Source organism: Ranitomeya variabilis, chromosome 4 (assembly GCF_051348905.1).
Source record: "Ranitomeya variabilis isolate aRanVar5 chromosome 4, aRanVar5.hap1, whole genome shotgun sequence".
Lineage (NCBI taxonomy): Eukaryota > Metazoa > Chordata > Amphibia > Anura > Dendrobatidae > Ranitomeya > Ranitomeya variabilis.
The window spans coordinates 34,534,590-34,557,755 of NC_135235.1; the positions used below are offsets into that span (position 1 = coordinate 34,534,590).

A 23,166-nucleotide genomic window follows, 5' to 3' on the forward strand; every position below is an offset into this window, starting at 1 on the left:
AACGAGGACACAAGGTTGCAGTCTCTTTACCTTTTACTGGAAGCTTCAGCATCCACAGTCCAGGGTACAGAGGCTTGTTTATAGGGACCCTAGAGACGCCCCGACCCCCACAAGTTGCCACTGTGTCTTCTTAGGTATTAAGGTCGGGCAGCCAACTTGGAATTGACTGTCCTGCCGGTCTCTGAAGTAAAGCGTAGAGTCAATTACTCCCTCGGTGTTCTGGCTACGCGCCTCAGGAGGCAGCCTTTACAGGGCAGAACTCCTTCTGGTGTTATCTCCTTGTGCTGTGACTTCGTTTCTCACCCTCTACAACACAGTTCTCTTCGTGTCCTTTCTTGGGATGCTGCCACACGTGGGGCAGGCGCAGCTCCGTAGCTTTCTATCCCGCTAGGCCTCTGTCAGGGACCTCTCTGTCTGTAGCTCAGATGTTCCTCCTTTTCCCCCTGTCTGCCTGACAGGTGTTGTCTGGGCAAAGCCCAGTCAGCTTCTCCCTGACTTTCTATCCAGCCCACCAGTTTTACCCTTCTGTGAGGAGTGCCCTACTAGATAGGAGCGTAGCTCCCCCTGGTGGATTGGTGTGTGGTTTGTGATACCTGGTAGGAAGATCTCCTTTATTACCTTCAGATGTAATATCACCCCCCCCCTCCCCCGGTGGAGGAATGTCTATAATAAATATATATATATATATATATATATATATATATATATATATATAATAAAATTTGGTATCGCTGCTTTCAGAAATTTTTGGTATGGTGTATGACCTGTGACATGAAACTGTCTTCCACAACCTCACCTTTTGTAGCAAAGTTTGGCTGTTCCTAACCCAGGATTAAGCTTTCTCCGCCACTGTTTGTTTCAGTTGATGACTGTGTGTCACCTGCAACTGAAAATGATGCTCATTAACACCTGCTTGATGCCTTACGTGACCCATACCCCTGACTATATTCCTACAAAATCCCTTGTTTTATGCAAGTCTACCTAGAAGAATTGTTGCTGTTTTTTGGAAGGCAAAGGGTGCAAAATCCAAATTCTGATTTTGATTTTAAATTCTCTTATTCATTCACTATGCATATGCATATTGTGTATATATATATTTTTTTTTTTAAAGAATTTTCACTTTGCAGCATTTTTTCCACACCTGCCTAAAACTGTTGCTCAGTATTGTGTGTATGTATGTATGTGTGTGTATGTATATGTATGTATATATATGTGTATATATATATATATATATATATATATATATATATATATATATATATATATATATATATATATATATATATATATATATATATATATATATATATATATATATATAATGTATATATACATACACACTTACCTACACGCACCCTCCGATCCTCACAAGATCCTCTTCTCTACTCCTCTCTTATCTCCTCTTCCCACAATCGTATACAAGATTTCTCTCGCGTATCACCCCTACTCTGGAACTCTCTACCACAACACATCAGACTCTCGCCTACCATCGAAACCTTCAAAAAGAACATGAAGACCGTGAAGAATAATCACCGATCGACCAAACCGCTGCATGACCAGCTCTACCCTCACCTACTATATCCTCACCCATCCCTTGTAGATTGTGAGCCCTCGCGGGCAGGGTTCTCTCTCCTCCTGTACCAGTCGTGACTTGTATTGTTCAAGATTATTGTACTTGTTTTTATTATGTATACCCCACCTCACATGTAAAGCGCCATGGAATAAATGGCGCTATAACCATAATAAATAATAATAAAATATATACATACTAGATGGTGTCCCGATTCTAACGCATCGGGTATTCTAGAATATGCATGTCCACGTAGTATATTGCACAGCCCACGTAGTATATTGCACAGCCCACGTAGTACACTGCACAGCCCACGTAGTATATTGCTCAGCCGCGTAGTATATTGCCCAGCCACGTATGTCACAGGTTAAAAAATGAACATATACTCACCTTCCGAGGGCGCCTTGTAGTAGTTCTGTCGCCTGTGTGCGGTGCAGGCGGCAGCTTCCGGTCCCAGGGTGTGATGACGTCACGGTCACATGACCGTGACGTCATGGCAGGTCCTTGTCGCATACAATCCTTAGCACCGGAACCTGCCGCTTGCATGGACTGGTCACCGGAGCGTCGCGAGGAGCGGGAACTACGGTGGAAGGTGAGGTATATATTGATTTGTGTGTTTTTGTTTTTTTTTTGTTTTTGTTTTTTTTAATTATTTTTAACATTAGATGTTTTTACTGTTGAGGCTGCATAGGCAGCCTCAATAGTAAAAACTTGGTCACACAGGGTTAATAGCGGCGGTAACGGAGTGAGTTACCCATGGCATAACGCGGTCCGTTACCGCTGGCATTAACCCTGTGTGAGCAGTGACTGCGGGGAGTATGGAGTGGGCGCCGGGCACTGACTGCAGGGGAGTAAGGAGGGAGTAATCGGACTGTGGCCGTCGCTGATTGGTCGCGGCAGCCATGACAGGCAGCTGGCGAGACCAATCAGCGACCTGGATTCCATGACAGACAGAGGCCGCGACCAATGAATATCCGCGACAGACAGACAGACGCACGTGACCCTTAGACAATTATATAGTGTGTGTATATGTATGTATGTATATGTATGTATATATATATATATATATATATATATATATATATATATATATATATATTTTACTGGAATTACCTTTTTTTTGAGGGCCTCATTTACCTCCCCAAATAGAGCATCAGAGACTGTAATCTAGATGGGGTGCAATCTATTCCACTTCTGTCACTCAGCAGAGATTTTGCTCCAAATATTGCAATGACATATCAATTTTGATGTAGTTACAAATTTCTTCAATTTATCCAAAAATGGGGTTCTTGGCGTTAGATATTTGGGGAATCTATGGCATATAGATGTATACAGCTGATGCACATTCTTAAAGGATATGGACACAGTCAGGGGCATATTATTTTTACCTTTTTAATATATACGGTATATTTTGAACTAAAATTAACATTTGGAACTGGTGTTTCATTACAAGTCCTACGCCATTTGGCTTTTACAGGTTCTTTCTTTTTCTGCACATTATTGACTGCAGAATGAGTTAACTGAGAATCCATCAGTAAGCTTGTGGTGAAAAAAATATTTCTAACTCTTATCTTCCTTCTTCTCGGCTGATATAGGACCACACAAACCCTTTTTAGTGTGCCTTACTAGTAATGATGGCCTGAATTCATAAGTAATAAATCCTTAATGCACAAGAATAAAATTGTCACCACACGAGGTACATGTACAGCGGAGCAGGAGATAAATTGTATTAATACTGTACTATGCCAAATGATTACAAAAAACAAAAGGGAAGAGGTTAACTAGAGGTTAAAGGGGGTATTCCCATCTCCAAGATCCTATCCCAATATATAGTAGATGTGATATTATTAGAAAATACCTCTAGCAAGAAATGTATTATAGTTCTTCTGATGAGCTATGTTGCTTACCCCATGTGCAGGGCATTGCAGAAGTTTAGGTATACATGTTTACAGCCACTGATATAGTGACAGTTAGTTAGCTGTTAGTGGTCGTAACCATGGACACATAAGCTACTGCAATGCCCTGCACATGAGGTAAGAGACATAGTGAATCAGAAGAACTACGCTACATTTCTAAATGGACGTTTTTGCCAATAATAATATTATTACACCTGCTACATATTGGAATAGTATCTTGGAGATGGGAATGCCCGTTTTTAATAAGTTGAAGAGATGGTTGAGGGCTGGGATAAGCTCTGTGATAAGGTTTTGGATGAAGTGGGATGGGGTCAAACACAAAAGTGGTGACATGAGATTTGGAGCAGGTGATGATGTGGTGTATCTTAGATGATGGTGGAAAAGAAGGCTATTGGGGAAGGACATTCGGCCGTTATGCATTTGTTTGTGAGAAGTCTGAGGGAACATTGGGAGGATGGAGTAGGGAATTAAAACTATTAAATAACTGGCGTTGTGAGAGGAGCCACCAAATTAAGAGATAAGGTAATTGTGGCATTGTAAAAAATGGTAGATATGTCGGTTTCATAGTGAGAAAATATGGTGGAGAGCAGTAGATGGGTTAGAGAGTGCGTGAATGTCTAGGCATGAGAGTTTTCTCGGGTTGACTAATTGTTGGACTTGGGGTGGTAGTTGAGAAGAATGTGAGCAGATGGTGGTCAAATAGAGGTGAGTTTTTATAGGGTTAGAGATGGAATAGAGTTGGGAAGATGAAGTCTAGCAAATGTCCATCTTTGTGGGTGGCTGTGGAGGACCATGGTGCAAGACCAAAGGATGAAGCGAATGACAAGAACTTGGAGGAAGCCGACTGGAGGGTTACCTTGGGATTTTGTAAGAACCCATGATGACAGTGAGGATATCGGCAGAGGGAAGTTGTGGCCATGGCAGAGCCTAAGGGTTAGTGTATGATGGCTTCTTGGTAGAAGAATAGATATGGACGCTGAGTGTTCTTCTAAAGAAGGGAGGACAGAGGTGGAATTTTGTTGAACAGTTTTTAAACAGGAGAAGGCCAATTTCTCCACCGTGAGGAGGGTGGGTGAAGTGTAGGCCACCATAACACTGTGCCAGAGAAGGTTAGCTATGTTTTTAGAAGACCCAATGAAAAGATCATGGAGTTTAAACTCTCCGACCACACTTCAGGGATGCAGGACAAGACCCCTCTGCAGTTTATACTGGCCCACGTGTATCCTCTTAACCCCTTGTACAGCCTACCCAGGGATTTGAAACCCCACACTTGTTCCACAACCCCAGGTGACCCTACGTAGCTACCCATTTGATGTGGCGATACACTTCTGCTACCGGGCACTGTGGTGGCTTACTATATTCCTCGTGAGATACTCTAGACCCCACTTGGCAGATCTGCCATACTGCTTTCATCTCAAAATACAACACTAGAAAATCCGATTACCATTGTGCTGAAGAACTCAAGTCAGTCATTCAGCTAATGCATGGAGGAGATGAGCATAAATCGCTTGTTTGAGAGGGATACATAGCCAGCACAGTGCAATGTTCCAAAAAATGTCAGCGTTTACTTAACCGACATAAATTAAATCCACGCACAGCAGGTCAGGTGAGGTTACGCATTTCAGAGATTATTCCAATCCTTTCTCAAAGCCTTTCTGCTCCAAGGTTCACTCATACTCTTCAGCAAGAGACCGCTCTCCTAAGTAATGCATAGGCCTCACAATTGGGTCTTCCAAGCTCTGGTCCAACAGCCTCTTAGCTTTCTCCTTACCACAGATGGACCTTGCTCCCACAGGTCACCAATGTCCGTCTCGATGTGCTGGGGGAGTGAATCCGTATCACCACACTGTTTTCCCACCTACAACATATTTTTCCTGGGTCAAGTAAGTCTTCTGCACCTCCTCTCCAGCTGCCAACCGGACAACTCGGATTCCCTCTCTTCGTCTCAGCGTCATACATGCAATTGTCCATTTTCGTATGGTTGGGCACTGCCATAGACGTTTGATTGTTGGAGGACACTGTTGGAAGTGGTGGCCGTTGCAAACAAGTAATGGGCATCTTGCAGTAACTAAACTTTTCATATTTGGCAGGAACTTAAATTGCCTGCAGATCGGTCCCGAGACCCCTACTGAATGCCCAAAAGACCCCAGTCAATGTGCAACTCGGGAGACTGGAGCACGACTCCTGCCTGAGCGTACCCAGGGAGTAAAGTATGGATCTAATACAAAGTCTGTGCTTTATAGCCTGTGCTTTCTACTGACATTGAAATTATATTCCAGACTCCAATTTCTATCGCTATAAATTCAATTAATGAATGTAACTTTCTATTAAAAGCCCCAATGGGCTGAAAACAATCACATGACAACCACTGCGTGGCCAAATAAAGACACCTATAGCATCTGCATCTTTTGACAGAGTATCACAAAATCAAGTTTTGCTTAGTTTTTCAAAACTGGTCAACTTGAGATATGTTGAACCCAGAGGAAGGGTAAGGAAAGAAACATCTGTAATATAACACATGAAAATCATAATATGTAACACTTATTTCTCCATGCAAAAGATATGCAAGAACAAAATAAGAAGCGATGCCCACTCTTTTGCGATGCCCACTCTTTTGCGATGCCCACTCTTTTGCGATGCCCACTCTTTTGCGATGCCCACTCTTTTGCGATGCCCACTCTTTTGCGATGCCCACTCTTTTGCGATGTCCACTCTTCTTCTGATTTTTCTCTATATTCAGTGCATTGAAATGGGAACTGAGTTCATCTTGAGTAAGATTTGGACCATTCATTAATGATGTAATGTTTCATTTTCGGAAGAGGGGGAAAAAAAAGACCATGAAAGGCAGGTGACTGCAACTGTGTCAATGAGTCAGAGTAAATGTGGGAAACCATATACCGTAGGAGTGTTAGAATCTCTATGACAACCCGCTATGAATAGTTGGTTAAATCCCACTGCTGATTACTGAATATAGTCTCCGGTGACGATATCTCATTACTGCCCTGATGACACCGGATTGACAAATATCTTGCACTTGCTTCATTTTCATGCTTTATTTATTTTTTGTTTAGCAAATTGCTATTTTACCAACCATTTCTGACTATGATCGAACGTGGGCGGCGTTAAGACCCTCCAGCTAGAACATGCAGGGTCACTTGTCATTGTGCACAGAAATAATGTTTGAGTGACTGGTTATTATTATTATTATTATTATTATTATTATTATTATCTTCATGGTCTGGTGCATTTTTGCTTTTACAAAATTAAACAGGTTGTCTTGTAGACATCACCCCTGTTCATATGTTACGTGAGGTCACAAGGATTTTATGGACTTGGTCTATTATCCAGAGAGGAGAATTGATTCAATTAAAGCAGTTTACAATCTTTGGACTTGGATTAAACCATAAATTCATATAATATATATTGATAAAACCTATATTAAATGATAACCCGTGTATATGACTAAGCTCCTTTTTAAGGGATCCAGCAGCCAGAGATTTTCTGCAGCAATCACTGGATTGTTGGGACAGCTTTTCTTTTAGATGGCATAGACAATCCCTTCTTAACTGCTTAAAGGGAATCTTTTTCACCAGGTTTTTGTCACTTAATCTGAGAGCAGAACAATATAGGGGCAGAGACCCTGATTCTAGTGATGTTACTTACTAGGCTGTTTGCTATAGTTTTGATAAAATCACAGTTTTATCGGTAGGAGATTATCACTAAGCATGCTCCATATTCATGAACTGTGTATAACCCCGTCCCACCACTGATTGGCCGTTTCCTGCCTATGCACAGTGTACACAGTTTCCAATCAGTTTTGTGGGAGGGGTTATTATTACTATTATTTAGTATTTACAGCACTGCTATATTTGCAGCAGATAAAACAGAATTTTTTTTTAAAACTACAGTAAGCAGCCCAGTACGTGAAACATTGCTGGAATTAAGGTCTCTGCCCCTACATCATCCTGTTGTCAGATGTGGTAGGAAAAACCTAGTGACAGATTTCTTTTAAGTCCTCCATATAACAAATAATATTATACTTGCCTCACTCCTAGAATGTCAGCACTATGATTCCTAATGGTGACATCATATTGGCTGTAGGGCTCGCATGACATAATTAGCGGCTGCAGCACACATGTGACTTAACAACATCATGTGCCCGTCAAGAATTGCAGTGTCAGGGTTGCAGGAAAAAATCCACCAGAAAAGATGGCGAATACGATCCAAAAATCATCCAATATGGCAGCAAGAAAAAAAAATTTAATGACTAAAACTTATGTTCTATAATTGTTTTTTTTCTTGTTGCCACATTGGATTACACCTGACATGACAAGAGCGGCGTCGGAGCGGTCAATTACTGCTCGGCAGCATCTGAGACTGCCAGATCAGCTGCCAAGGTGAGAAAACTGTGAAAAATGCCCCGCTGGACTACAACTAGAGATTTCACATATTGCGCTCCAAAAGCTACAAATATGAATATTTCTGCCAAGGAGTGACACAGCGCAAAAAGAAAAAGACCGGCAGAACCAGGGGGAGAAGGGATCTTTACAAGGTATTTAACTAATTTTTTTTTTTTTGGTTTGTTTTTTTAGCAAATAACAGACCCTCTTTTAAGCTTCTTGCAGAGCCCTATTGTTCAGCGACTTGCAGAACACCAAACTGATCATCTTACATATGTACATACTATACATACTATGACAGGTGAAGTAATAACATTGGTAAAAAGTAGGGTCATACATATGGTCTCTGAAGTAGTCTCGAAATTGATGTGTTAGACGAGAGGGATAATCTAAGGATCATCTACACCTCACAATTTGGCTTTGGCTCAGAGCATCCCCCAAATGGCTGATCTTGTGGTGTGTTTCCAGCATGTGGTAGTCAGTGCCTTACGGTACGTCAGGACGTACTATGGGATAAAGACGAGCTGGTGGAGGCAGTGTAACACTCTGAGCAATGTTCTTGGGCGGGGGGGGGGGGGGAGATCTTGGGTCTTAGATGGGACATGTGCCAAATCTACCTAAACATTGTTAAGGCCAATTCCACCCCATTATGGCAGCAATAGCCCCTAATGGCAATGGCTTTTGCAATGACCTTGCCACACTACAAAAACTGTTCAGGAATGGTATGAGGAACATAAAAAGAGATGAAGGCGATGATGACTTTTCTCCAAATACCCCAAATCTTCAATCAATATTTGTGAGATGTGCTGGAAAGACGTGTCCAATTCATGGAGGCCCCCAGCGGCGTAACTAGAATCCGATGGGCCTCGTTGCAAAATTGGACCCCAGACCCAGATCCCCCACATGTTGGTCAGATGTATGAACCCTTGTAGAGTCTTAAATCCTTTTATGACCTACATGTTGACCTCCCCTTATTATGTAGTAATGTTCCTCATCCTGTGCCCATCCTGGTATATATATATGTCTGCCATCCTGGTATATATATGTCTACCATCCTGGTATACATTTCCCCCTTCCTGGACCCATCCTGGTATACAGTTGTGCTCAAAAGTTTACATACCTCAGCAGAATTTTTGGTATCTTGGCCTATTTTTCAGACAATATGAATGATAACACCAAAACTTTTTCTCCACTCATGGTTAGTGGTTGGGTGAAGCCATTTATTGTCAAACTACTGTGTTTTGTCTTTTTAAACCATAATGACAACCCAAAACATCCAAATGACCCTCATCAAATGTTCACATACCCCATTTCTTAATACCATGTGTTGCCCCCTCTAACATCAATGACAGCTTGAAGTCTTTTGTGGTAGTTGTGGATGAGGTTCTTTATTTTCTCAGATGGTAAAGCTGCCCACTCTTCTTGTCAGCTGACAGCGACAGGCAGCACATGACAGTCAAGGGCACGCTGATGTCGGCTGCCGGTCTCTGGTCAGCACCCTGTATTGCACCTCGGATGCACATCCAGCTGAAGTGGGCACTGGCGTTGGCGGGCCCTCTCCCACACGGGCCTGATCGGTTGCACCCTCTATGACCACGATCGTAACGTCCCTGGAGGCCCCACATCACAGCTTGCACGTCCTAAGGGTTATTCTTCTAAGGATGTCCTGCTCCAGGGATCTTTAGCATTTAGATAAAGTGTGTGGCCACCAAAAGACCCTTTATGAGGAGACCAATACCATCAATCAAGAGCTCTCGTACAAACCTTGCAGTAGGGTCCAGAAGCTTGTGGAAGAAATAATGCAGGTAATAGATATAAATTAAGAAATTGTAATGCAACGTCTCCAGAATATTAATTTATTCTTTTTTTTTTCTAGGACATGATGATTTTTTTTTTTTTTTTTTTTCTTAAAAGCTCTTTTTGATGAAATTGCAGTGTGAGCATAATTATCTCTTTTTCTAAGATTAATGAAATGTATAAACCACTTAAAAGCCAAATGCGTTCATAGGAAAGTGTTGCATTTCCTCCCCCATTTTGGAAAGGATTAGGATATCCTTGGCAGAAGGACTTAATTTTCTTTCTGCCTTTGACACTTTTAGATAAAGAAAGTACTAGATGGTCTTACTAAAAATGGACAGAGGTGAGTTGGCAGCAACATGTCCGATACAGACCAAGAAAATCGGATCTCCCATGGTAGGGTTGTATCAGGAATCCTATAAGAACAGCGCTTGGTTTTGATTAGATGCAGTTCTTTTATTTCCTTCTCCATGGAAGCGGCAGCAGCAACAAATCAATTTGCCATTTGGATAATTGATTTTCCAAGTTTGTGACTTGGTGCCGGTGAAGTGTAATTTAGTCATCTTAACCGAATCATCTAATGTATTTTACTGAATTGAGAATTGCCAAATGGCAATGTACAAAATGTAACTGAGGGGGGTCTCATAGACCCCTATGTATGTAGAGAGTGTTTCGCACTCAGGAGAACCTGGTCACTCCATGTCGTGAATGACCACCACGTAAGGCTTCATGTCCATGTGATGCCACCAATTACTTCTAGTTATGGCTGCATGCATCCAAACTTTATTATTTAACCCCTTAGTGAGCAGCAATACACTTTACTATTTTGAAGACAATATATAAGGGCAGGATGTGGTACAATTTTATGTTTTTTTCTTGCAAGTGGAGGGGGGGAGGTTAGCATTTGTAGTGGATTATAAATAACATGATCAGTATAATTACAGCACCAAATTCATAGAGCAAGGTGAAAGATATATAATATAAATATATATATAGTACAGACCAAAAGTTTGGACACACCTTCTCATTTAATGATTTTTCTGTATTTTCATGACTATGAAAATTGTACGTTCACACTGAAGGCATCAAACCTATGAATTAACACATGTGGAATTATATACTTAACAAAAAAGTGTGAAACAACTGAAATTATGTCTTATGTCTTATATTCTAGGTTCTTCAAAGTAGCCACCTTTTGCTTTGATGACTGCTTTGCACACTCTTGGCATTCTCTTGATGAGCTTCAAGAGGTAGTCACCGGGAATCGTCTTCCAAAAAAGTAAAGAAAAACAAGTGGCCATCATTACCTTAAGAAATGAAGATCAGTCAGTCCGAAAAATTGGGCAAACTTTGAAAGCGTCCCCAAGTGCAGTGGCAAAAACCATCAAGCGCTACAAAGACACTGGCTCACATGAGGACCGCCCCAGGAAAGGAAGACCAAGAGTCACCTCTGCTTCTGAGGATAAGTTTATCCGAGTCACCAGCCTCAGAAATCGCAGGTTAACAGCAGCTCAGATTAGAGACCAGGTCAATGCCACACAGCGTTCCAGCAGCAGACACATCTCTACAACAACTGTTAAGAGGAGACTTTGTGCAGCAGGCCTTCATGGTAAAATAGCTGCTAGGAAACCACTGCTAAGGACAGGCAACAAGCAGAGGAGACTTGTTTGGGCTAAAGAACACAAAGAATGGACATTAGACCAGTGGAAATCTGTGCTTTGGTCTGATGAGTCCAAATTTGAGATCTTTGGTTTCAACCACCGTGTCTTTGTGCGACGCAGAAAAGGTGAACGGATGGACTCTACATGCCTGGTTCCCACCGTGAAGCATGGAGGAGGAGGTGTGATGGTGTGGGGGTGCTTTGCTGGTGACACTGTTGGGGATTTATTCAAAATTGAAGGCCTACTGAATCAGCATGGCTACCACAGCATCTTGCAGCGGCATGCTATTCCATCCGGTTTGCGTTTAGTTGGACCATTATTTATTTTTCAACAGGACAATGACTGTCAAACACTCCTCCAGGCTGTGTAAGGGCTATTTGACCAAGAAGGAGAGTGATGGGGTGCTACGCCAGATGACCTGGCCTCCACAGTCACCAGACCTGAACCCAATCGAGATGGTTTGGGGTGAGCTGGACCGCAGAGTGAAGGCAAAAGGGCCAACAAGTGCTAAGCATCTCTGGGAACTCCTTCAAGATTGTTGGAAGACCATTCCCGGTGACTACCTCTTGAAGCTCATCAAGAGAATGCCAAGAGTGTGCAAAGCAGTCATCAAAGCAAAAGGTGTCTACTTTGAAGAACCTAGAATATGAGACATATTTTCAGTTGTTTCACACTTTTTTGTTAAGTATATAATTCCACATGTGGTAATTAATAGTTTTGATTCCTTCAGTTTGAATGTACAATTTTCATAGTCATGAAAATACAGAAAAATCTTTAAATGAGAAGGTGTGTCCAAACTTTTGCTCTGTATTGTATATCAATAATGCGTGTTTTATTCATTTTCTTCTATATTGAAAAAGGTTTGTAAGGGAAAATGTGTTTTTATTAGTTATACTTTGTGGCAATTATCTTTCTATATTTCATTGGTACCACAAGGGGACTTGGCCGTTCGTCTGATCACTTACTCATCACACACTGAAACAATAAACCTAATATACTAATGGGCAGTGTATCACATCCTTATTGGCTTCCTGGCAAAGAAGGAGGCCATTGTTATGTCTTGGACTGGTATGGCAGCCAATTGGCATTTTGTGATGATACCGTAAGGGTCATTGAAGATGAAAAAAAGAAGCCACAGTTGCTCATTACTATGAAGGAATTGAACTTCTGGGATTAGTGTTTTTTACAGTATTGGCCTATTTTGAGCCTGGGTGTCATTAGAAAGCCAAGCGCCTAGCATGGACCCGCTTACCGGCTGCTACAGCAGGGCCGTTAATGGGAAGAGTTAAATATTATTATACATTTTTATAGCACCATTTATTCCATGGCGCTTTACATGTGAAAGGGGCAGATATAGACAAGCACAATGAACATGAGCAAAAACAAGGCACACACAAGAAGGAGAGAGGACCCTGCCCGCGATGGCTCACAGTCTACGGGGATGGGTGAGGATACACTAGAAGAGGGTAGAGCTGGTTGTGCGGCGGTTCAGCAGACTAAGGATCACTGCAGGGTGTAGGCTTGTCGGAAGAGGTGAAAGTTTAAGGAATTTTAATTGTAATGCTGAGTCACTATTCAGACAAGCCATGAAACAGGATAGTGAGGCGGTCTGAGGTCAGATACCAGGAAATGTTGTAGTACAGTGGGGTGAGACAAAGGTGTGGTCAGGAAACAGTTCAGGGTCAAATGCCTGGAAGGTATGTCAAGAAAAGAGAGTAAGACAAACTGATAGTCAGAGGCCAAGTCCGGGGTCAGATACCTGAAGTCAGAGCATCAAGAGCAGAAGGGATAATCCATACTAACTGTCACAACAAATGCTAGGTCCGGCAACAAGATCAGAGAAAAGAGACACAGGGCTAGGCGCACACACTCACCTAACAAAGCAAAGCTAAAACTGACACTGGACTGCTCACAGCTAGCCAACTAAGTAGCTAGTAAATAATTAAGGATGGGAAGCAACTGGGGAAACTCCTGCAGGCTAGGCCATATTGAGCAGCAGGGCTGCTCAACAAAAATGCTGACAGCTTAGCATACACCGGGATCATATTAGATGACTGTACTGTAGCTCGCCAAACTGACAGTCCAGCACACTGCAGATCCCATAGGGCTGCTGAGCTGTCACTCACAGTATCCTTGGGCCAGTCAAAGATGACACCGTGACATTACTCAAAAATAGTGCACTCCTGGGTCAATACCAATGACATTAATGTCATGTCCACCTAGTCTGCATCTTCACCTGCAGGTAATTTGGAGGGTGAGGTGATGTAGACGACTACCTTCACAATCCCATTTATAAATGAAATAGTTACTCTTAGACCGGAGACACACTGGTGCGAGATACGGCTGAGTCTCGCTGGTTAAAAGCAAGCTGGGGCACCTGCACTCCGGAGCGGAGCGTGCAGCTGCATAGCAATACATGGAGCTGCACGCTCCACTCCGGAGTGCTGGTGCCACAGCTTGCTTTTAACCAGCGAGACTCGGCCGTATCTCGCACCAGTGTGTCTCCGGCCTTATAAGAAAAATATATACTAATCTCCTGTGCCGGCAGCATTCCAGTGATGTCAACGCTGGGTCTCCCAATCCTGCAGACAGTGGCGTAACTTGAAACTCATGGGCCCCCAAATATTTTAAATCTTTAATAGCAATAGTCTTTTTCTATAGGCCAAATGGAATTTTAGGGCCCCCTAGGCTCCAGGGCCCGGGTGCGACTGCAACCCCTGCACCTGTTGCAGTTACACCCCTGCCTGCAGACAATCATTGGCCGCTATTGGCTGCTGCACTCTTACTTATTATTTCTTCCGCTTGTGCAAACTTGGTCCAAAGGCGTGAATCTTGGACAAGCGGAAGAAGTGTTAGCCTAGCAGTGAATAGATTTGTCATGAGTCTGGATTGGAACACTTGATCCTATGTTCTGGGGTCAGCGTCTCTTCCTGCTGAGCTACAGCAGTTACACCTTTTCTTTGGGTGCTTTAGTTTTGTTATCTTTGTCAGTTTTGGGTACCAGTTGTTTTCCATTTACTCTGTCCTATCACCTTTCAGGTGCAGCTTTTATATACCGTTTCTTGCTGGTCATAGTCTTGTTGGATTAATTCGCTTTGCTGTTTGCAGCTGGTGTGTGTGTTTCCTTTAGTCTACGTTCACATTTGCGGTCAGCGCCGCAGCGTCGGGCCCCGCAGCGTCGCCGCATGCGTCATGCGCCCCTATATTTAACATGGGGCGCATGGACATGCGTCGCACTTGCGTTTTGCGCCGCATGCGTCACTGCGGCGCCCGCGTCCGGACGCAGCAAGTTGCATTTTTGCTGCGTCCAAAATCAATGAAAAAAAGGACGCATGCGGCGCAAAACGCAGCGTTGTGCATGCGTTTTGCGGCGTTTTTGTTTGCGTTGTGCGTTGCGGCGCCGACGCTGCGGCGCACAACGCAAATGTGAACGTAGCCTTATTCCTTAGGGAGTTGCTACTCTAGTGATTATAGGAGCTGCTAAGGACATTCAGGGTAAGTCCGCCATCGAGTGGGGGAGACATTGCATTATCTAAGGGTATCAACCTCCGCGATCAGGCAGGAACCCACCAGGGTCAAAGTAGGGTTTTTCAAGGTCTGAACAGGGACCTGTCACTTTCAGGTATTTGTCTCCCTGATTTGCATGCTACCAGTGTGAATGTGCTTTAGCGGTCATAACAATATGATGTTTTGTTTTTTTTTTTTTGTTTTTTTTATTTGTTAGCGTTCTTACTTTTCAGCACATTTTTAACACCTGCCAAAAACCTTTGCACAGTCCCTATAAAATGCATTTTAGTAAAGCATTGACCATTGCTTTATATATGCCATGCAATCCCAGTGCATTTCAATGTCACATGCAAGATGAGCATTTTTTGTTCTGTAAAGTGCTCAGCCCCCTTTTTAAGTGCTCTGAGCCCTGCTTGGCTTTTAGCCCCATGCCTGTGAGTAGGAGAGGGCTGACGTCTGCCCTAGGTGTCAGGCTGTAGCCTCCAGGATGCCATGCTCCTCCCATACTCCCTCCAAGCTCGGCACAAGACGGTGCGGATGTTCTTGGCTGTCAGCAGCGGAGGGAAGGAAGCAGGAGCTGCCCAGAGCTGTCAGCACCAGGGACAGCACCGGCGGCCGCGGATAGGAGCGTCTGCAGCACCAGGGACAGCGGCGGCCGCAGATCTGGGTGCAAGGGGCCCGGTGTGAGCCATCCAGGCAAGGGGACACCGCAAGATCTCCAAGGACAAAGCCGCAGCAGGTGCAGCACTGACCCAGCCAGCAGAGCCGGAGGAAGCCGCATCTCTCCCCAATCCTGTGCCGGGACCTGCAGCCTCCCCTGCCTGTGTCTGATCCCTGCACCAAACATGGCCGAGGTACAGAATCCGCGTGTAATACTGCTAATGAGTGCAAGCTGTATGGGGTGGAAGTTGGAGCTACTGATTTCTGCAATGGATCGGTTCTAGGGGACTGAGTAGGAATTGTGGTCAGTCATGAGCCTTAAAAATGGCGCTAATAATGCATTCTTGCACACCCATAACTATCATGAGTTATTATAGGAAAATATTACTATACTGATTAGCCTCTACTACACTAGCACTTAAAGGGATTGGTGGGGTTTGACTTCCGGGACCTGCGTTGTTAGAATGGAGCAGCAGTGCACATGCTCGACCTCCGCTCCATTCATTCCTTTGGGACTGCCGAGCGTCTTTTTCCGGTAGCCCCCATAGAGAACAAATAGAGTAGTGGTCGGGCGTCCCACCTGCTGCTACGTGTTGTAGAAGGGATAACAATTCTGTATTCTGCTCATCAGTGGTTGGAAGAACCCCACCAATCAGTCCGTTTTCACTGGAAACTCCCCTTTAAGTTATCGCATGGCCTCGAATATAATAACTCGATTCCTCCTTTTTGTAGGTGTAATGTTACATTGAAATCCTAAATGCAATATTTCAGCATGAGCTACTTTTCGGATTTGGCTATGAATATTTATGCAGTAGATATGATAGAATGTGTGAACGCTGCATGAAGGAAGCAAAAAAAAAAAAAAAAGTCAACTTTTGTAATGGCTTTAAAGGATGAAGCAATGACCTGATCTCATGTACAAGGATAACATATGAATGGCCATAGTATCTATAAAGTAAAATGTGTTATTTTTATTAAGATTGTCTGCACTTTAATATATTGGATAAACCATTCTATCAGTGGTGTCAATATAAAGTAATGGGTGCCAAGTCCTACCCCTTGGTTAAAGGGGTCTCCCTTTTATGACGGGTTGGACACACCATTAGTATTTCAGTGTAAGGCAAAAATTGGGTGTGTGTTCTTTTATGTAAAAATAAGATAATCTGACCAACATAGGTATTTGGTTTTCCAGTTTACAAAACCAGCACCGTTATTTTAGTTTTTACAAAAAAAAGTGTGTTTGTATGCATGTATAATATAAGAGAAGGTAAGGGATCAGCCAAAAAGTACACGGGGTGGATTTGTTAATAATCTCAAGGCAGCTGGGACCACTGTCACCAAGAAAAACCATTGGTAACACATTACGCCGCAAAGGTTTTAAATCCTGCAGTGCCCGCAAGGTCCCCCTGCTCAAGAAGGCACATGTGCAGGCCCTTCTGAAGTTTGCCAATGAACACCTGGATGATTCTGTGAGTGATTGGGAGAAGGTGCTGTGGTCAGATGAGAAAAAAAATGAGGTCTTTGACATTAACTCAACTCACTGTGTTTGAAGGAAGAGAAATGCTGCCTATGACCGAAAGAACACCATCCCCACTGTCAAGCATGGAGGAGGAAACATTGTTTTGGTGGGGTGTTTCTCTGCTAAGGGCACAGGACTACTTCACTGCATCAAAGGGTGAAAGGATAGAGCCATTTACCGTAAAATCCTGAGTGACAACCTCCTTCCCTCTGCTAGGACATTAAAAATGGGTCATCACTGGGTCTTCCAGCAAGACAATGACCCAAAACATACAGCCAAGGCAACAAAGGAGTGGCTGAAAGGGAAGCACATTAAGGTCATGGAGTGGCCCAGCCAGTCTCCAGACCTTAATCCCATAGAAAACCTATGGAGGGAGTTGAAGCTCCGAGTTGCCAAGCAACAGCCTCAAAATCTTAATGATTTGATCTGCAAAGAGGAGTGGACCAAAATTCCTCCTGACATGTGTGCAAACCTCATCAGCTACAAAAAAATGTCTGACTGCTGTGCTTGCCAACAAGGGTTTTGCCACCAAGTATTAAGTCTTATTTGCCAGAGGGATTAAATACTTATTTCTCACTGCAAAATGCAAATACATTTATATAATTTATACAATGTGATTTTCTGGATTTTATTTTTGATAGATATCTCTCAATGTTAAAATTAGCCTACCCTTTAAATTATAGACGGTTCATGTCTTTGTCAGTGGGCAAACTTATAAAACCAGCAAGGGATCAAATAATTATTTCCCCCCACTGTACTGTGATTGACAGTTCATTCTGTATACAAACTCGTATAGGAGCATCTGTCAGTCTCTTTGGGTGGGCAAAGAGAGTAGAGTTTTCGGGATTTTTCAGTGAAGACTGACTCGCAGGTTTCTTTTGAAGGAGGGTCTGGAAAGCAAGACCGAGCTCAGTGTCTCCATATCCATTTTTTTTCTGCCTCAGAAAGCTAACTTGACCTGTTCTCTTTAAATGTTTGTGCTCAATCTCCAAAGGCTATTTTGAGGGTCTCAGATTGAGGATGCAGCTGTTTTGTTAAAAATCTGTGAGCACATGGGGATCCCTACTGTATGTATGCAGGTTATTCTGAGCACTGTAAATGGACAAAGCTCTGTACACCTGTCCAGCGATGTTCTCACCTGAGGCCCTGAGACTTCTCCTGGGGACTAATGTCTTCCTGCTTTACCTCTTCTTCGCTGCCTTTGTTACTTTTGGAGGTTTAATGTTATGCATCTAAAGTTCTACCATATTTTATTTTGGCAAAAGTACAGAAATAATTTCAGTGATCTTATAATCTTATGAAGTATGCTAGTAGTTTATCTTCCTACTCATTGGCTTCACATTAGGTTCTCATACTTTTATTATTCCTTGTGGTTTCCATAGTTATTCACTTGCTTTTCTTTGCAATTATTTCTTTTGACTATTTTGTAAAAATGTACCCAAGTCACTGCTTGTAAACTTATTAAATGAGGTTTCCTACTACTGTAAGCAATGGTCTATCTATGGGGTGCATCCCCTGGGACCCACCAACCCTTAGAATGTTGGGACTAAGTAAAGTGCAGAACTCTGGTCTAGTATTTTTCAGTACTGTGGCATTGGCCCATTAGCCATCCACTTTGTCAAGAGGGATATTTTTTGAGTGACACTGTGAAAAGAAAATAATTAAAGTGACTGGCCACTTTTGTTCTAGGGACCATCAAGTTTCTAGCAGTCAGAAATACACAATCAGTAAAGACCCCTTTTACACCTTACAGTCCCCCAAGCTTTCTAATTTCAGCAGGACCAACCGATATTGGGCAGGTTAAACTTTAAAGGGGTTGCCCATAACTGATATATGAATGGCCTATGCACAGGATTGGTCATCAATATCAGAAATGTTGCAGTCCGACAACCTGAACTAAGGGACGAGGAAGTGGAAATGTTGATGCTGCACGTAGGTGCGACTGCGTCTGTTGCTGGAGCACAAGAAGCATGTCCATCACCGACACATAGCTTTCTGTCCCATTTTGCAGGGAGGCACAGGACACCACTTCTGAAGCCACATCAATGCGAGCAGGTGGTCAGTTGGATAGCATATAATGCTTCCAGCATGCTTGCCAGCACCACAAAGTCTTCCACACGGTCCAGTCTCGCCTCCTAAGAGTCTGGATCACTTAATCCTCACCCTGATCCTCCTTCCTCCGACCATGTTGAGTCCCAGGAGACCAGTAATTCCGCACTAGGACACTCCGAGTAGCTCTTTACATCATCATCATTTCTCGATTGTGGCATCTCACCCTGTATGCTCCAAGAGGGACAGAAAGACATGCTATTTAGTGATGTGCAAAACTGAGAGCAGTCACAAGAAGATAACGGTGGTGAATGGCAAATTTTGTCTAAGGAGGTAGATAATGATGAGTCACAAAGTAAGGAGGACTAGGGTGCAGCGGTGGAAGACCACGTGGTGGATGACAGTCAGCAACCCAACCTGGGAAGCTGTCATGCAGAGCAAGGCCAGCAGCACTAAGGGGAAGGGATCAGCAGCACCAAAACAGGCAGGAAGAGGCAGTGGGGTGACCAGAGGGAGAAGGCACGCAACTGTTCCGTAGAGTACCGACACTCGTGAATTTCTCCTTCAAAGAGTTTGGTGTTCACTAGTGATGAGCGAGTGTAGTTGCTGCTCGGGTTTTCCCGAGCACTCTCTGGTGACCACCGAGTATTTGACTGCTCGGAGATTTAGTTTTCATCGCGGCAGCTGAAAGATTTACAGCTACTAGCCTGCTTGATTACATGTGGGGATTCCCTAGCAACCAGGCAATCTCCACATATACTCAGCCTGGCTAGTAGCTGTAAATCATTCAGCTGCCGTGATGAAAACTAAATCTCTGAGCAGTTACAAATACTCGGAGGTCACCCCAGCGTGCTCGAAAAAACCCGAGCAATGAATACACTCGCTCATCACTAGTGTTCACCACTCTGGGACTTTTTTTTTTCTTTAAAGCATTCTGAGACTAAAAAAATGGTAATTTGCAACCTGCGCCATGCCAAGATCAGCTGGGGCCAGACCACTAAGAGCCCAACCACCGCCAGCATGATCAGGCAGTTGACATGGGTGGGTGGAACACCTGGGTCTACAATTGGTGCCAGCAGATGACACCACTGACTCTTCCCCTGTGCTAGATGCTTGCCAATCCCTGTCCATGAATCTGGCGCAGATGCCTCCCCCAGCACTTGTCCTTCCACATTCTGAGGCACCATCATCGGGCACTTCCAAATCCTTGTCCCAGCAGAGCGTTCAGCTGTCACTACTCCAGGCCTTGGGATGAAGAATAAAGTTCCCAAGCTCACCAACCCACAGGTCCAAATGTTAAACGGGCACAATTCCAGGCTGCTTGCTGTGAAAATGTTGTCACTTAGGCTTGTAGATACGGAGATTTTACTACTCATGGCGGCAACTGTCCCTTGAGGCTCTGTCCCTAGCCACCACTATTTCTCCCGATGTGGCATCCCTGCCTTGTACCAGCACGTGTCCAGGAACATCACCCATTTCCTTACCAATGCACTTACTGGGATTGTCCACTTAACGACCAACATGTGGACAAGTGCTTATGGCCAAGGACGCTACATTTCTCTGACTACACATTCAGTGGATATTGTGGAGGCTGTTCTCCAAGACTTTGAGGACTCCACATGGATGTTGAGTGGCGATGATGCCATAATCCGCACAATGATGCTTCTTCTGTGCCTACTTAAACACTGGCTGCTGACCATTAAGCATGAAGATTTGTATGTAGACCAGGTGGAGATAGAGGAAGACATGAGACAGAGGAAGTACTACCCAGCCCAGCCGCATCTCATTTGCTCATTGTGAATTGAGTAGCAATGAGGAAGAAGAGGAACATGAGCTAGGAAGAGCAACAGGGGCTAGCATCCACACCAGGTTTGTCCCGTCTCTCCTTCGTAGATGAGCTTAGGAGGGGATAAGGAGGAAGACATGGTAGACTGGTGGTCATGCTGGAGACAGGGAAGTGATGGCTGTAGGGACCGTGGTAAATATGGCCGACTTTATTTCCCTCTCTCTTTCCCGTGTCACTCGCGTTATATTCATCTTGGGCAAAAAAGAGTACTGGTTGGTCTCCCTGCAAGACCCATGCTACAAGGAGAACCTTTCATCACTTCTTCATGAAGTGGAGAGGTCTACCAGAATGGTGCTATACCAGAACAGATAACAGACAGGCGCTTTCGCCTGTCAACCGAAAGCTCATTATGATAAAAATGAACAAAGCTTGCATTAGCCCCTACTTTTCCACACCACAAGATGACAGCAGTACATAAAGTTTTTAATCTTCAATATTTGAATGAGGCTCACCAGTTGTTGCCTTCTAGCATCTGTGGATGACTGTCCTTAGAATTTTTTTATGGCTTTGCCCTGTGTGCAGAGCCTTTGAGTTCAGAAGTACCACAATTACACTTTCTTCACATTTGAATGAGATGCTACAATTGGTGCCTTCAAGGGTGTATGGATGACCCTGCTTCTAATTTTTCTCAGGCTTTTTATTTAGTACATAGCTTTTATGAGTATATGAGTACCACTACATGAATTTGAACAGAATGTGTATGAGGCCCTCCTTTATGTCTAATACAGGGTGTATCTGAGTCCCTCGTCCATCAAATTTTTGGCAGTTCTTGTTTCCTTCATAAATTAGACTGAAATTTCCAATTTTTTTTAATAAAAGTTTAAATGTTGGTTCATCTAAATTATTATTTTTTAAATCCTTTTAAAATGTTGTCTTGTATACAAGTCGTTATCCAGGAAAAAATGTTTAACAAATTTTTTTTTTCCCCTGTAAACTCCAATTTCGCTTTGATTTTTGAATGTTTTAATGTCAGTCCTTTAAAATGGAGTAAAACTATGACACTATTGTTCTCAGGAGCGATCTGGGAGTCGGAGATTCTTCCAGGGGTCTTCCCCATGCTGTTCTCCTTTCATTCAGCACTTTTTTCCATCCATTAATTTCAACATTTCACTGTCTATCAGACCTTCTTGTAGGGTTTGCTGGAAAAATACTCGGATTTACCATTTAATCTCCTTATACTTGTTACTTAAAATGCATCCAAGCACTAGGAAATTTGAGTAACTAGCTTCCGAGCACTTTAGTGCTCGTTCATCCCTAGTCTTTTCCTTTTGCAGTAAGGCAGATGAAATGCAGTCAGGATACCACCGAGTCATTGGACAGTAGTCCACATGGCCTCCGGCAGATGTTCCTTTCCCCCATTTATGAGTATATGTATCTGGTAAAACCTGTGCAATTTGAAAATGAAGTAATTTTTCCATACATTTCATGATGAATACTTAAGTCATTGCCCAGGGCAGAGGAGCAGTAATATCGCTTTCTGTCAGATGTTGTTTATCTACAGGAATCACATTGAATCTCATTTGTCTTCAATAGCCTCCAGGAAAGATCAGCAAAAAAGCATGTGCATGGAAAAGATTAGAAAACTCATACATTTAGGTAATATTTTACACTAAACACAAAATAAAAAGTGCTCATATACAGCCAGTGATATGTGTGTTAACCTGGAAGCAAGGGTTTCATTTCCCTACAGCTCCCCCACAGGGAAAATCAAGTATTACATGTTGTCCATTAGGATATGAGCCTTCCTGAGAAGATGTGGACCCCTTAGGTAGCAAATTCAATTAATTTTTGGGGGACTAAAGTGAGGATAATTCTCAGAATTATTATATATGACACAGTGAGCGGGTCAGGGCAGGCCACAGACAGGTGAGCATGGTGAAAACACTGGACTGGTCATTACCAGAATATGGTAGATAAATTAGGAGAAAAGTACACTTTAACTCAAGCAGTAACAAAACCATTGTGTCTAGGCATGAAGCAATGTGGGAAGGGTCTTAGATCATTGAGGGGTCCTGATGACCCCTTAAAGGGCCAGCGCTTACCAGTGCTCAATCTCCTCACTTCATGACCAGATCTATAGCTGTAGGTTTTCAGGCAACTAGAGGAAGCACCAGAGATCCCCCGACAGGTGGCACATTTAGCAATCAGGATGACTATGGCGACCATGAGCATGGAAGGCCAGCAGTGGGTAAGCGTGTTGCGTTAAAATCAACATGCTAATAGATGGAAGTGCCAAATTAG

At 43.3% G+C, this 23,166-nt stretch overlaps 1 protein-coding gene across 2 annotated transcripts in view; it reads left to right on the plus strand.

The window, feature by feature from the left end:
* The window catches only part of GOLGA7B (golgin A7 family member B), a 211,592-nt gene that overhangs the window by 153,401 nt on the left and 35,025 nt on the right, over positions 1–23,166 (plus strand). The window contains exon 1 of one of the 2 annotated variants that reach the window (XM_077258316.1): positions 15,320–15,705. The exons of the other annotated variant lie outside the window; for it this stretch is intronic. Within the exon in view, the coding sequence (XP_077114431.1) occupies positions 15,697–15,705 (9 nt within the window). The 5' untranslated portion in view covers positions 15,320–15,696. Of the gene's footprint in view, positions 1–15,319; positions 15,706–23,166 lie in introns of those variants that run through there. 2 annotated transcript variants of the gene reach the window in all.